Source organism: Lampris incognitus, chromosome 7, assembly GCF_029633865.1.
Source record: "Lampris incognitus isolate fLamInc1 chromosome 7, fLamInc1.hap2, whole genome shotgun sequence".
Taxonomy (NCBI): domain Eukaryota; kingdom Metazoa; phylum Chordata; class Actinopteri; order Lampriformes; family Lampridae; genus Lampris; species Lampris incognitus.
This window is the reverse complement of record NC_079217.1, coordinates 15,842,485-15,858,481: the sequence shown is the minus strand read 5'-3', so window position 1 is coordinate 15,858,481 and position 15,997 is coordinate 15,842,485. Positions and strand designations below refer to the sequence as shown.

Below are 15,997 nucleotides of genomic sequence, written 5' to 3'. Positions count from 1 at the left end.
TCTGCCTCTGAAATGAATCCAGCAGCAGTCGTTTATTTTATGGTTTCAATTTTTTTTTTCATGAGTTTTCAATATTTTTTTATTTGAATGTTCATCTTTGATGCTGTTCATCTTCAACACTTGCAGGAGCTATAAGTACTGACTTCCAACTCTTAAGTTGAAATCATGCGGACTAAGTACTCTTTTCTCTGTCTGTGACTGAACAACCTGTGGAGGTGAAGATGATGGCCTGTCGCACTGCTCTCTTCGATATTTAGCCTTATTTTACCTCTGGTGTGGACTCACTATCCAAAAGTGACACTGTAAGCGGCCTGCTCCCTGTAATGGGAGCACCAAATAAATCATTTTATATGTTGTATAAACCCAAAGCTTGTCTTGTTAAAGGTGTGTTAAAAGATTGTGATGCTTGTTGTGTTATGTCAAACTATGTTTTTTGGGGAAGTATGACCAAGCATTCAAACATGTATCTATCCATCCCTTTAACATCATTATGAAAGAATTAATCCTGCTAAAGTACTTTTTCAGTGTTGAATCAGTCATCTTGGTCAAATTGTGAACTTGTCTGTCTGCTGAAGCTGCACGTATAGCCAAACTGTTTACTTGGTGTAGCAGAAATGCCAGTGTCAATTATTTTAGGTATGGAAAGGTGACTTTCAAAATACAAAATGTAATCCACTATAGATTGCTGACACCCCTACACACACACATACACACACACACACACAAACACTTTTAAATTGTAATAAATTGTGCAATCTACTGGATTACTTAAACCATTTGGCATAATACTATTTCTTTGGTTTCAGATGCTATAGTTAATTGTATTATATATTCCAATAAACAGTCATTTGAATTGTGTTGCTATGTACCTATGAGAATTATCAACCATTTGTGTCATTATGTATACAATTGTGTCCATAATCTCCCAATCAAGTGGCGTTTTTCTTTTTCTGGAATTGCAGCAACACGGCAAGTAATTACTTTTTCCCAAGTATTGGTAAGAGTGAATGCCATCAAAATCATCAACTACTTGTTTTTCTGTTTAGGGGTTTATGGTCTTCTTCAGGTGATGCCATTTAAACATTCTGGAAACTGTAATCTTATTTCCTGCCTTATCTGTTATGTTGTGACCTGCTTGATTATTTCCACTTTAGTTTTTTTTTTGTTAATCCTTTTTTCTACCTGTATCGTTTCAGTACCTCCGCCAGCTTGCTTTGTTTTGTGCTGAATCACAGGGGTTAAAGCCAAAATCAAGCATGTCTTATGCAAATGTATTTATATATAAATATATGACTATATTAAAGAGGGGAAGTTGATCACCTTGCTTAAGAATCCGATCTGATGTATTTGTTTCTCGGTGAGATGGTATGCCACTTGTTATTCTAGGGAGAGGGCAACATCTAAGGCCGTTTGCAACACCAAACTATTTACATTTCATATCCTTTATTTGCCAAATACACGGCGCAAACAAGCTGTCAAGACGGACTCTGTGGCGTCTCTGCATCGCTTACCCGAGTTACCGTGCTCCGGGTCCGCCGGCAGAGACGTAACCGGGAGCTGGACCGGAGGGATGACGGCGTCGCCGGGTTGTGTGACGAACCAGTGACGCAGTATCGTCCTCCATCACTGGCCGAGCCCACCTACAGCGACGCCACCTAGAAACGCGGCGAGCTCTCCCGATCCACGAAAATATGTAGTTGGCAAATACCGAGCGTATCTTTATATACAGGAGGTTCGACGGAGCCGGTGAGTCGTAATTCTTTGCCGCTTATGTCAAAAAGAAATGAACGTCCATGTCAGCGTTGTCTGGGTTTTCCTACTTGGGATCCTAACGCTAGCTATAACGCTAGCTACCTGGCTAGCGTTAGCGGGGATGACGACGATGATGGCGGACGGTGCCCGTTATCTCCGTCGTTGGCGTAGACATCCGATCCTATCGATATACATATCTATCATCCATTGTGTTGTTAAATTATGAATCAGAAATATAGTTGTGTCGACACATTCTTTGGAGGACACGTATGAATCAAAGTAGGTGTTCGGTGTACAGAAATAGTACCAGGCCGTGGTGTCGAGTGCAAAGGCGACGCTATTGAAGTGCGTTTCTTCTTGGTGAGGACGCCGTGAGGTTCAGTTCAGTCTTGACAACGCGCCAACAGCAAGAAACCATTAAGGAGCGAACTCAAGTGTGCATGTTACGTACTGCTGTGCCATCGAGTTGACGTTAGCGGTTCTTGAATATGATATTATTAAACTAAATGGTCTCAGCTAGCTAGCTAGCCCAGTTTAACGCCTTAGATTCACTGCGTTTGTTTAAGAATGGCAGGTTATTCTCGTTCATCAAAAATACCGACCACCTTCTCGGCTAACGTTGCTAAATCTTATTTTCCCTCTCCATCAGAGCTGTTGAATGGTATCGTTACCATGGGTGGTCATGATGATGATATGACATATTTAGTCAACAAACAGAAGCAAGATGAAGATATTAAGAACAAGCTGAATGACAGCAGTCATTGGGGTGACCAGGAGTCAACTGGCAACAATGCTAAATGGGTCAAGGAGGGCCAGAACCAGCTGCGCAAGGTAGCGGAGAACCAAAAGGACCAGGACCACAACTGCAATATCAGCCAGAATGGGAACAGGGAGGATTTCACTCCACACAACACTACTCAGGAAGCGCGACAGGGAAACGAGGAGCAGACCAAGTCCCCCAAATCAGTGATGACCCCCGACATTAACGATGAGACCAAGAACATCCTTAATGAGCAACTAATTATCAATTCTCTGGAGTCTACAGAAGAGAAAGAGCGAGGGGAAGATGACAGAGAGAAGGAAGAAAAATCAGAGGAAGAAGAGGATCTGTCAGATGATGCCAGAGGAGAGAAAGAGACAGTAGAACCGAGTAGCATGGAGGCACAGAGAGATGGTGGTGTGGCAAGAAATGCCTGTCTCCTGTTCTCCAGTGTCAATGGAACACCAAGTGACGAAGAGTCCAGTTGGCCGGCACTGTCTCAGGATGGCACAACTGACAGCTCTCCAAATGGAAATAGAGGTGAGAGGAGTTGAACAGTCTTAATGCTGGGGACAATAGGACAGTCAACTTTTACTGAATTAGTGTAAAAGGGAAACAGTCAAGATTTTCATCAACACAGAAAGGTGACAAATTAAAGGAAAAACCAACAGAAAGTGTCTTGATAAGGTGTTGGACCACCATGAGCTACCAGAACAGCTTTAATGCGCTTTTGCATAGATTTTATATTTTACAACTTACTGGAGGGATGGAACACCATTCTTCCAAAATATGTTCTCATTTGGTGTTTTGATGGTGGTGGTGGAGAGCGCTATATATAACGCATTGATCCAGAATCTCCCAGGTGTTCAGTTGGGTTGATCTGGTGGCTGCGAAGGCCATAGCATATGATTTACATCATTTTAATACTCATCAAACTATTCAGTGACCCCTTCTGCCTTGTGGATGGGGGCATTTGTCATCCTGGAAGAGACCACTTCCAACAGGATATAAATGTTTTATCATAGAATAAAGGTGATCAGTCAGAATTACTTTGTATTGATTTGCAATGACCCCTCCGAGAACAAGTAGATCCAAACCATGCCAGTAAAATGCCCCCCACAGCATAACAGAGCCCCAAACCCTCTCAGTGGTAGGGGTCAGTCATTCAGGTGTTTCCTTTTATTTTCTCACCCATCTGTGTGTCCCATCTTTGTGTATATAATGTTGAAAGTCATGATTTTTTTCTCTTTTTATAGCATCTCCCACTATTACCTAAACTAATGTTCTTAGTTTCATTCGTAAGCAAGAGTGGTACTGACTATTTTAGCCAGATCTTAGAGAGCAGTTTTAACTACTCTTTCATGCTTTTCCCTTCAGAATCCTTCTGGGATTCAAATGCCTTTGAAACAGACACAGACTTGCCCTCAGGCTGGATGCGAGTGCGAGATACATCGGGCACATACTACTGGCACATCCCTACAGGCACTACCCAATGGGAGCCTCCTTCACCTCTGGATAAAGTTGGGGACTCCATTATGTCCTCGAGTATGTCCTTGGAGACCACACCCTGTGAGGAGCCTGAGGTGAGGTTGAACACAAGTGTTTTAATTTTGTATGAATATCAGCGACTAGTAATTTTCTCTTGCTTTTTGAAATCTGTACTGAAAGATGCTTATTGCTTCGTTCCTGTACTTACTTGCCAACTAATATATTCTAAGTTAAGCAATAAAATACAATACAAATACTCTCTCCCATACTCCGATACACTTTAAGTTTTCTTCTTTAGAATGTTGTCTTTATGTCCTTCATGTTAAATTCTGCATATGAAAAATTTGACTCTTCAAATGAGCAGATTAACTCGGCTAACAAATTAAACTTCTATTGAATTTCTCTTAGGAATCTTGGGCTCAAATTTCCAACCCAGATGAAGGAGCTGGTGATGGGGAACTGTGGAAGGTAGGTCTCAACAAGAGCATAAAACTCTACATCTGATCAGAGAAACAGGCAGTTGCTTTCACGGGGGGGGGGGGGGGCAAGCCTTTTTGTCTCGGAAAGTGTGTTGAAGTTGTCCAACATCTATGATTCTCCTGTGGAGAAATAATAATGGAATTTATGCAAAACTGTTTGGTCCAGAAATGGAAAAAAAAGTCTTTGTCAAGCCAAGAAATAGATTTAATACAGTGGCTTCAGATAATATTCATCCCCCTGGCACTTTTTAGTATATTGTTCCTGTTACACCTTCAAATTTAATCATATTTATTGTATTTTTTATTGTATTTTTTTTCTCTCTTCACTGACGTAAGTAATCCAGTACATTTACAAACAAACAAACAAAAAGGTAAAGGAACATGTGTTTTTCAATTTGTTTTTCACCCTCATGTACAAAACTATTTATCGCCCTCAAAATCCCTATTTTATAGATAGGCCTTTGGCAGCAACTAAAGCTATGAGTCTAATCAGTATGTTTGTATGAGCTTTGCACAGCAGTTAAATCTTGACATTTTTGCCCATTCCTCTATGCAGCTTTTTTACCAACCTGGCCAAGTCAGCAAGAGAGCATTTGTGGAAAACAATTTTCATGTCGTACCATAGATTTCCAGCAAGGTTAAGTCTGGGCTTTAGTGCGGCCATTCCAGGATATTGTCAAAGCGACCTCATAGCATGATGCTGCCACATCCATGCTTGACAAAGTACTATATTTTCCCCCAATTTTCTTACAGTGTACTTCATGATGCTCTAAGCAGGGTTCAAAGCTGAGGAAATCTCTTCATAACCCTCTCCAGCTTTTTACCTTCTAACAACTTAATCTTAAATCACAGGCAGAACCAAGTGATGACAAGCGCGGGTGCAAGCATTGATTACGGGCCCATGATCAATATCATTGATCAAATATTAATGCAAATTGAATTACTCACTTATTTGACTAACTGGTGGAAAATTGTACCTAATCCCATTCCCAGGACTAGTGGTAGTATAAGCAATGGACCTGGCAGCAGCTTCTCCCGAATGACAAGGCCTCTGTTGACTAAACAACAAATACAATTTTGGAAGCTTATCTTTCTCTTATCCACACACTTTTCTTTTCTGCGCACCACATTTGTGCTTTTATATGGAAGACATCCTGCTCCTCCTCTTACAGAAGTTACAGCATTTTTTCACTTGCTAGCTAACTTTCACAACCAAGGTAGCTGGATAGAATAAATACTCTTGGACTTAGGAATCACGTGACAATCTGTGAGCAATGAAATAATGCTATTTGGTCATGCCTCTTACCCAGCAGTCTCTGGCGTCATAATGAAAAGAAATAAAATGTTCCACTGAAATTTAAAAGTAATGGGCCTCCGGGTACCGTAGCGGTCTATTCTGTTGCCTACCAACACAGGGAGCGCCAGTTTGAATCCCCGTGTTACCTCCAGCTTGGTCGGGCAGCCCTACAGACACAATTGGCTGTGTCTGCGGGTGGGAAGTCAGATTTGAGTATGTGTCCTGGTCGCTGCACTAGCACCTCTGGTCGGCCAGGGCACCTGTTCAGGGGTGAGAGGGAACTGGGGGGATAGTGTGATCCTCCCACGCACTATGTCCCTCTGGCTAAACTCCTCATTGTCAGGTGAAAAGAAGTGACTGGCGACTCCACATGTATTGGAGGAAGCATGTGGTAGTCTTTCGCCCTCCCCGGCTCAGCAGAGGGGGTGGAGAAGAAACCGCGACGGCTCGGAGAGTGGGGTAATTGGACGGGTACAATTGGGGAGAAAAAGGAGGAAAAAATCCACAAAAAACAGTAACAATGAATTTATTCTACTCTCAGTCAATGGGTCTTTGATGATGGCTTAGGTCATTTGGTGACTTGGTGAGAAGAAATCATCGGAGAAACCATGACGTATAAATGATGTCCGCAATGTATAGGTCCCACATTACTCCCGCCATAAGTAATAATGCATTTGGTTTGAAATAGTGTCTTGTAAAATAGGTACATACTGTCTGTGCTCAGTGCTCCACTTACTATTTTCCCGGGCCCTCTACAAGTTATGGGGCTGGGTACAGCAGCACCCGCTGCACCCTTAGAAATATCGCCCCTGTCTCAGATCACATCACATGCAGTCCCTTGGTCTTCATGACTGCAGGACTGATCTGATATCCTGTTTCAGTTGCGAAACCTCACAAATTGCTGATATTTGTATTCAGTTGCAATCATGCAGTCGAATACAGTCAAATTCGGAGTTAACATAGGTGGCCTTTTTTCGCATTAGTATGATCTCTCAGGGAAAATGAATACATCTGTATTCTAATTTGTTGAGTAGTATGTAAAAGCTAATTTTTTTTCCTGTTATGCCCACAAAATTAGAAAAGGTGGAAAAAGGGGTGCAGAGCAAGAGGAAAGAGAGGGGAGGTGAAGGTATCAATGGTATGGTAGAACACTGCACCCAGCTTGTCAAGTCTATCCAGAGAGTTCACTTAGCTAATGCTAGCATGTTGCCTTTCTGCTTGGGTCACAATTTATTAGTCTTAACGTGCTGGACTCCACATGTGTCAGCAACACAATATGAGGTGTCTCTGATACCCTCATTTGATGATGGCAAATTGGAGGGGATCGAAATGGGCGTTTTTTTTTTCCTAGGAAAGTAGAGTCAGGGTAATTTTTGTGATGTTGTCCATTTCATGTTTCTTGTGTTTTATTTAACTCCTACTTGTGTTGTTTGTATCTGCAAAAAAAAAAGTTTCTACAAACTCATTTTAATCCAGTTATCTAAAAAGACATATTTTGAAGTGAAAATGAAAGTGCAAGTTAAAAAAATTAATTGCCTGAGATATCTAATATCATCAGTGGTCCATTCCATCGTTGGACCACTTCCTATACTAGCCTATACTTTTGTTATGTAATAGTACTCGTAGGCTTTGTACATGACCAGGGCAATTGGGAAAGTATAGGAAATGGGAATTCATTTACACTGTATATCTGGGTTTTTTTTTTATTGTTGTTGGTGATGTTGTCTTTGCTGTTGTAGTTGAGAGGATAAGTTTAAGGCTAATGTTTAGTTGACTCATAAGACACTATTGTAAAGTGATGTCAAGCAGTTGCCCTGTGTCCAAACTGATACGCACAATGGCAACAACTACGAAAAAAGATCTGGTTGTAAAGAAACTGAATTTTCCTCTAAACTATTTATCGTCAATTCCTCTACTTATACAGTGATACCCCAATGTTTCATTTCTATTTATTTATTTGTTTGGTTGTTTTGTTATCTTAATGTGAACAGTCTGAACCTGTCTGTTTGTCCCTTTATAGAGCAGGTAATTGCACTCTTGTAAACTCGAAAATAAACTCAGTGGACTTCTCTTTTCTAACACCTGTAAAATATAAGTTCTGGGGGGAAATAAACTCAGTGGACTCTCTTTTCTAAAAACTAAAATAGAAGTTCTGGGGAAAAAAGCATTGTTAATCACAGGTGAATGCATATCCTTAGGTATCATTTTGTGTAGAGGACTGAGTGCATGGTACAGGATGTCTTGTTTTATTGTAACACCATTTTCAGATTGTTTTGAGTGCTTTATAAAGAGTAAACTAAATGTATCACGGACATGTGTTGGGTTCTGATGTCTGGTAATAATGTTTTCATTACTTTTCACTGATAACTCAATATCCCTCATTCCTGGCTGAAAATTTGACAAACCTCTGGACAAATTAGTCATCTGATATCCTCCACTGTAATGCAGTGATCTCGTTGAAATACCTTTTTCTAATTCCAGTATGCTCCCCGTTTTCTTCATTGTTTGTCCTTTGCAGGAGGGGGAAGTTGCCTCTGACCAGTGCTTGAAAGAGTTTGAAGGGGCAACTCTGCGTTATGCATCCATCAACCTGAAGTAGGTGATGGTGAAACTAATCAAACATAAGCTATTTCTGTTAACGTACTCCTGTTGAATATTTAACCATTCTCATTCTGTCTTTCTCTGTCATTGTAGCTACAATTGTTCTCAGTCTGAGGAGGTGGAAAAGCTTACCCCACTCTGCACAGATCTTGAGTCTAAGGTATATCAATGTGTTCTTTTAAAAATGTTTAAGGGAGGGAGAGAATGGGGGTAGTTTTAGTTTTGTGACTAAGGTTTGCTCCACGGTCCATTCAAGGATCTGTTACTGGCTTTTATATTTTTTATTTTTTCGATGTTGGGGGTTGGTACTAGCTGTTGGTGGGTTCTGCAGCTGTCACAATTGTTATAGGAAGAAACCAAGTATATTTCACCAACAATAAGTAACTCTAAAACAACCATGTCAAATAGGAAGCCACTAGTCTGCTGGCTCTGTTCTCTGTCAGTAAACCTCAGCGTACTCCACCCTTCCCTAATTGCATTGTTTTTCCAATGTCCATGTTTTGTCCTGCATGTCTTGCATAAGTATGCTTACTGTTCCACACTACTGCAGTGTTTTGCTGTTCGCTCCCTGGGCTGGGTTGAAATGTCTGAAGAGGATATGGCACCGGGCAAGAGCAGTGTGGCTGTCAACAACTGCATCAGGCAGCTCTCTTACCACAAACATAACCTTCATGACACTGCCGGTATCTGGGGAGAGGTGAGGACCACAAAGCATCACACTTGAAGCTAATTGACCTTTCTGCTTATAAGTTGTTTGCAGTCACGTGATTCCAATGATGCGTGAAATTCAGATGGAGGTCAGGAAGTGAAAAGCAGAATGGATGAGATGGAGGAAAATCCATACTGTGCTAGTTTTAGACGATATTACAAGAGGAATGTATAAACAGAAATTAAGATATGTTGGACGTGATCCTTATGTTATGAAGAGGAGTGATTTTTCAACTGAATTAAAAGATTTGCCTGAGGCCAAGCCATTTTCTCCGGCGTTTTTTGGTTAATTTCTTGCATTTTTTCCCCCTCATGAATAACAACTTTTGGTACTCAATAAAAGTTTTGGTAAATCTTTCTATGAAGCTTGCATCTATAATGCCCTATAATGGCATTAATAATATCTTATAATGTAGCTATAAGTCATTTTAAGATTAATTATAACCATGTATACGCCCTCACAACAACTCACAACCGCCTTTATGATACATTGTCAATTTAAAACGGATTTATGCATTATAAATGTAATTAGCCTGTTTATCTGTCAAATTTCATAATGCATCATAGCCAGCTTGTTTTGCTGAAGTTTTGTAGAGATGCATAATGAGACTTCAGTGCTATTTCAGTCTTCAGCCATAGCCGTTAGTCATTGTAATACACATTATAGGAAAGTATGGATGTTATAGATGGAATAGATGCTTATAGGGCATTATAGATGCTCAACTGCTTGTGATTTCTCAGTTAATGATGCCAAACATAGGCATTTCAAAAGTTTGTGATAGTGCTTCCTATGTAGAAAATTATTTCCTGCCCTCCATCTGTAGTTTGCGCCACAGCAACACAGTGACGTGACATCATATGCAAACAACCTATGTCTTCTCAGGTTCCCCTTTGATGACAAGCTGCATCTGCATGTATTATTAAATAATTGTCAGGTTTCTTGAGATTTTATTTGGCTTCAGGCGATGGGATTGTAAAACCAGTGAGCGTTCCATGATGCTCTGATTTTTTTTTTGTGACTAATGTTATACTAGAGTAATGGTAATTTCTTAAATAAACCTTTTACCATTTGAGGCGATGAAATTACTCATAATGACAAATAATGTACATGCTTGCGAAAACTAATTAGTATTGGTGATCTGTAAAAAGCAATATTTCAATTAGACTGTTTCCATGGTTAGAAGTAACGTGATTTCTCTAATACACACCTGGATGCATGGATTCTTTTAATTATTGAGCTAAAATCTTTAGTTTAATAAGGGCATTTTGTTGTATAAAATCATGCACTTCAATTTGTCTCCTTTCACATACAGGTTTGAAAAAGCTAAAATAACCCTGTTTAAACTCTCACATTCACCAGTGAACCAAAAGATGAGCAAAAAAACTTGGTGTCTTGGTCATGATACATTTACGCTGATTATCACCTGGTGGAATAATGCCTTTATCAGTTTATAACCTATTATTACTAGGCATGTGCAGGATAGGTTAAACTATTACTAGTATACAAACTTCTCTCCTATGCAAGAGGAGTTTTGGTGAAACCCATATCTTTATTGAAGAAGGGAATGTCTGTTTTGACAGGGTAAGGATATGGTGATGGTCCTGGAGAATGACACCATGAACCTAATTGACCCATTGGGCCAGACTCTGCTACACACTCAGCCCATTGCCAGCATCCGTGTGTGGGGTGTAGGCAGAGACAATGGCAGGTCAGTGTCCATAGCACAGAGTAGGACCTGGGCACTGCCTGGGGCCTCAGTCTTGTGTTTTCAAGGAGCTGTGCTACTGTATTTTCATTTCAAACCCATGTATACACCTTAAATTTTGTCAAGTCTTTCAGGAAACATTGTTGGGCTTTCTATATTCCGGCTATATTCACTTCGTTTAGAAACATGAAGGCAAAATTCTCTTGACGTATTTTTTTTTTTTGATTGTGAATAACTAAAACTCACTGCAATTATTTAGAACCAGCTGTTTGATTGTGAATTTACATCTTGCGTTGAGCCATTGGGCATAGTAAATCTTGTAATACTTGACGTTTTTTTTAAATATGTTTCTAATTTGTCTCAGGACAGATTTTTTTTCTAAGGTTGCTGAAAGTTGTACTGTTTTCTTGTAGAGTTTGGGCAGTGTTAAAATTTTCACATAAAATATATACAGACAGCTAGCACCTGTTAAATTCATGAAATCAACATAATTCCACACATCATAAAATACTGCCCTCTCCTGGAATACATAGAGACTTGCAGCTCTCCTTCAGTTCAGCCATGACTTGATTTGCTCTGATGTGTCTCCCCAGTGTATGATGTGCTACTGCATTCTAACAAAAATATTTTCTTTTTTTTTTCCTTTCCATGCCGCATTTTTCTGTCATGAACAGGGAAAGGTATACTTACAGTTGATTTCATTTCCAATAGTAACTGGATATTTTGTGGGGGGTTTTGTGCTTGTAGTGCATGTTTTAATATGGACATTGCAGTTTGCCTTTAACCTTAATTTTGTTCTGGTTTGACTCATACAAAGTGGTGCTGCTGTTCATGTCGCTGGTTGTGGTTTTCAAACATTTGATTTCACCTGCAGAGATTTTGCGTACGTGGCTCGAGACAACCTGACCCAAGTCCTGAAGTGTCACGTTTTCCGTTGTGACTCGCCTGCCAAGAACATTGCCACCACCCTGCATGAGATGTGCTCCAAGGTCAGCTCCGCCATGTTCATCTTAAATGTTGTGTGATCATGTCCCCTCAACCATGCTGTGTCTCATCATCAGCCATTAACAGGTATCAGTTTTTCCTCATGTCTTTTCACTTCATCCATTTTCAGATAATGATTGAGAGGAAGGCAGCCAAGCCAGGTGTGAGCAGGCTCAACTCTGACCCCTGTAAACCAATCCCTGTTGAAGGTACAGCAATGCACTTAGGAGCACTCTGTTGTTCACAATATTCAAACCGAAAGTACACTGTAAATCCTATTTTGTCTCCTACCACAGAGTTCCCAGCTCCAAAAAATGAGCTCTTCCAGCGCTTTCATGTGTACTACCTTGGAAATGTGTCTGTCTCCAAGCCAGTGGGTAAGCATTGCTTTACTATGGAATCCCTTCAAAGCAGTTTAAGTGAGCTGTGATTCATGTGGCAAAAAACATTGCAATATATTTGCATGTCTAGTGTGTTGTTTACAGTCTTCTTTACTATATTTGTCATGATATTTATATTTCTCTCTTGTTTTTCAGGTATGGATATGGTTAATGAAGCTGTGGAAAAGGCAATGAATGGCAAAGACAAACAGGACTGGACTCCTGTCTCTGTTAATGTTGCCCCTGCCACTCTAACAATACTTTCAAGACAGGTAAAACATTGACACTGCATCCAGCCACAGTGTTCAGAAAGGCATATTGCACAAATGCACACTAAAACCTTTTAGCATTGTGCAGTTTTCCTAATTTTTTCTTATATTTCACACTCTTTAGACCGAGGAGGTTCTTTCTGAGTGTAGGGTACGTTTCCTGTCGTTCATGGGTGTGGGCAAGGATGTCCACACTTTCGCCTTCGTCATGGCTGAAGGCCCCAGGGATTTCATCTGTCATATGTTCTGGTGTGAACCTAACGCTGCCAGTCTGAGCGAAGCAGTACAGGCTGCCTGCATGGTGAGTTTAGGCCTGATATTTTATCAGTTATCAAAAAATTAAGAAACAAACAGTTTGGTAAATTGTCCCTGAAAGGAACACTTCCAAGTATTTAACATTTGCTGAGTAATTCCCTTAATCATTTCTTTGAGATATTGTATATTGATATTTTCCTGGAGGATTCAGTCTATGCTCAAAGACATTACGACAGGACACTTGAGGAATTGAACCCAGGGAAATCTCCCTTCTCAGTACGTGGCCCTGCTGCGCCCCCTGGTCATTATAACATGCTCTTGTTTATTTCCTGTTTTTAATTTGTTTTTGTTTTTTTTAATTCTTCCTACAGCTTCGCTACCAGAAGTGCTTGGATGCACGTCCCCCAAGCCTGGGCTCCTGCCTGCCCACTCCCCCTGCTGATTCTGTTGCTCGCCGTGTCAAGAAGGGGGTCCAGAGTCTGCTTGGCAGCTTCAAGAGCTACAGGTCAGGCTCCCAGTCCCCTTGAGAAGAAGAGGAGAGGATCCACGCCCTAATAAGCTTCAGCTTCGATCACAAGAGCCCCTCTATGAAGTCTCTCCATCTCACTCCTCACTCACTGTATTCGCCTTACAGTCCTCTTTACTTGTAGAATCGTTAGTCATGTGTGTCATGTTATTGCTCCAGGGAAAAGGTATGACTGCTAAGACCTTTTTTAAAATTTCTTTCACCTATTTGCTTTTTTAATCCCTGTAATTTTCTTCAACTCCTCATCCCATATGAGCAAACCCTAGCACTTGTCCTTTTGCTTCGCTGGGGTTCTTTCTGTGATTCTAAATTGTTTTTGTGTTTTAACAGAAACCATGCAAGGAATGTTGGGTATAGATGTAACACACCCTGTCACAAGAAAGAACAATTGCTCAAACATGGAGCTGCTTGATTCCCCTCACAGAAATAGGCCCAATCCCTTTCTTCCTCAGTGCAATCAAAGTAAACACATTTTCTCTTTTTGTACTGTCTAAGCAAAGTAATGCGGAGGTCATCAAACCTACTGTTATGTATCCTGATGCGGATTTTTATATCAAGACTCATCATTACCATACACTCAGTCTCAATTCCTGCCCAACATGGGCTGAAATACTAGCCATGTGAGAGCCTAAGTAGTGTTTCACATTGTTGTTTGCCCCAAAATCCCTAAGCAATGTATTTTAGTCTTCCAAAGAATTGTACGATCATCTGTTGGCATTATGAGCAGCCACTAGTCTGAGTGTAGTGGTGTTTCTCATACATTCTGCATGAACATTTGCAAGTTCAGTGCTTGTGTGCAATAATCAGATTTTCATGGTGATAAGATGGCTGTTGGGCTGCCATGCCATTACATTTCTTCACTTTAACCAGGTTGTCTGGCTATACTTGGTGCCAGACTACCTGAAGAACAGAGCCATTGTGAAAAGAGACATCTAGTCATTGAATTAATAGTAATAATGAATAGAAACTCTGGATTTTCTCATCAGAGTGAATTAAACACAGCCATTTACGACCACTGACACCACTAAATAGTACTGTAGAGCCTCACCACAAGCTGCATGATTGAATAGCTTAGAGTTATAACAAGGGATAATTGCTGCTTGCAGCAGTCTAGCGCTAAGACCCATTAATGTATCATAGTAGATTCTGTATGTGCTTCTGTGTGGTAAGGGGAGGCTGGAATTGATGTGCTGTTTCGTGTTTCTTAGGCATGTCACTCTAGTTAGTGTCAGTGTTTATCTATTATAGGCTATTAGTAGTAGAGTAGACTTCCCTGTCAGTCCCTTTAGACTGAGAAGATGAGCGCAGGTCAGTGTCTCCCTTCGAAGTTTTTTTTTTTGGGTGGGGGGTAAAGGGTTAATGATTTCTCCAATGGTTAACATTGTTTTCTCTTTTTCCTTGTCACATTTTGATCTTTTTGGCCGTGGCCACTTCAAGTAATGTATTTTGTATTGTTTGCTTTTACTAAAATGTACACAATAGAGGCAAGCTGCACATTTGCGTATTGGATTTACTTTTTATATAAAAACACATGACTTTGTGAGAAATTGTATGTCATGTTTGCCATGTGTGTACTTGTAATGAATATTTAACACAGTAATAGCCAACTCTAACATATTAAAGAATTGTGCAGTTTGTAAGACTTTAGGATTCCTTCACCACAAGAGGGTATGTTTTCGGCCTTGTTGTCTCAGGCATTGCTGTCAGCTACCCACCTAGTATCGCCCAGGATTATGTAATGCCACAATGCATACAAATAAGGCAAATTTACTTTAAAATGCATCCTGTTGCCAGTTCCTATTCTCACCATATAAATAAACTGCACATTTAGAAGATAAGAATGTATTTACGTTAACCATATTGCATACATAGAATGAGCCTTTGTGAACAGTAATTTCTGATCATTGAACAGAAAACTTTTCCTCATCACGTTAAGGTAAAAGAGAAATAGAACTAAAAACAGTATGCAATAGGAAATGTGCTAAACCGTCTTATTGACACTGTCAGATTCGAAGCCATTTTCTTTTTAAGCCTTTGAACAATTGTGGACCTGAGGTTTGTTTTTTTAATCAAATGTCTTTTGCTATTGGCTATGGGGGGATGTCTGCACTGAATTGCGTGGCTGTTTTTGGTACCTGCAGAATTCAATTTGTGGGTTATTAAATGCACTTTTCAAATGCAAATATTTGAAATGTCACCAATTTATGACCGTGAATAGTATTGCCCCCGCTGAGTTTTCAGTGTCGAATTGCATGGCACTGTTTTCAGTTTGTGCAGACATCCGACTTTAATAAGTGAACTTTGTAGTGAAGCAAAGCGGTGCTCTGTGATACCTGGCTTTTAACAGAGGAATTTCATTCATTCATCCCTCTTGATTTGGTTTGACATGGTGGAGATGTTTCAGTGCCTGAAATCTTACACACATTGCGTCTTTAAAATGTAGAATATAAACACTAACTGAAAGTAGACTAAACTGAAATGTCACATGTATTTCTGCCTTGTCACTTATGTCAAATGGAATTGTGCTCCTTTTTTCACCCATTTTATTTTACCTTATGTTGACACATCCAGTAATGACAAAGCAAAATGAATTATAAAACATTAGTGGATTAATTTATTTCTGTTTATGTAAATTAGGTGTATAAAAGATATGTATATAAAAGTCACTGCACAATAAACGTGAACATATCGTAACATGTCGACATGTCATGTGGGCTTTACATTTCTGAATGAATCGGTGATGGCGTTTGCTCACTGTTGACGATGGGAAGCCATGTGAATCTTGGAAGACT

At 40.1% G+C, this 15,997-nt stretch overlaps 1 protein-coding gene across 1 annotated transcript; it reads left to right on the top strand.

Moving 5' to 3' along the window:
• The first annotated feature begins 1,630 nt into the window (after positions 1–1,630).
• apbb1 (amyloid beta (A4) precursor protein-binding, family B, member 1 (Fe65)) lies at positions 1,631–15,767 on the top strand. Its single transcript, XM_056283281.1, has 14 exons — positions 1,631–1,746; positions 2,402–3,052; positions 3,890–4,095; positions 4,409–4,468; positions 8,295–8,371; positions 8,471–8,537; positions 8,928–9,074; positions 10,667–10,794; positions 11,666–11,780; positions 11,906–11,984; positions 12,072–12,152; positions 12,312–12,427; positions 12,549–12,725; positions 13,051–15,767. The coding sequence occupies exons 2-14, from the start codon at positions 2,425–2,427 to the stop codon at positions 13,204–13,206; spliced, it is 2,037 nt and encodes a 678-aa protein (XP_056139256.1). The 5' UTR covers positions 1,631–1,746; positions 2,402–2,424; the 3' UTR covers positions 13,207–15,767.
• Positions 15,768–15,997: the final 230 nt, after the last annotated feature.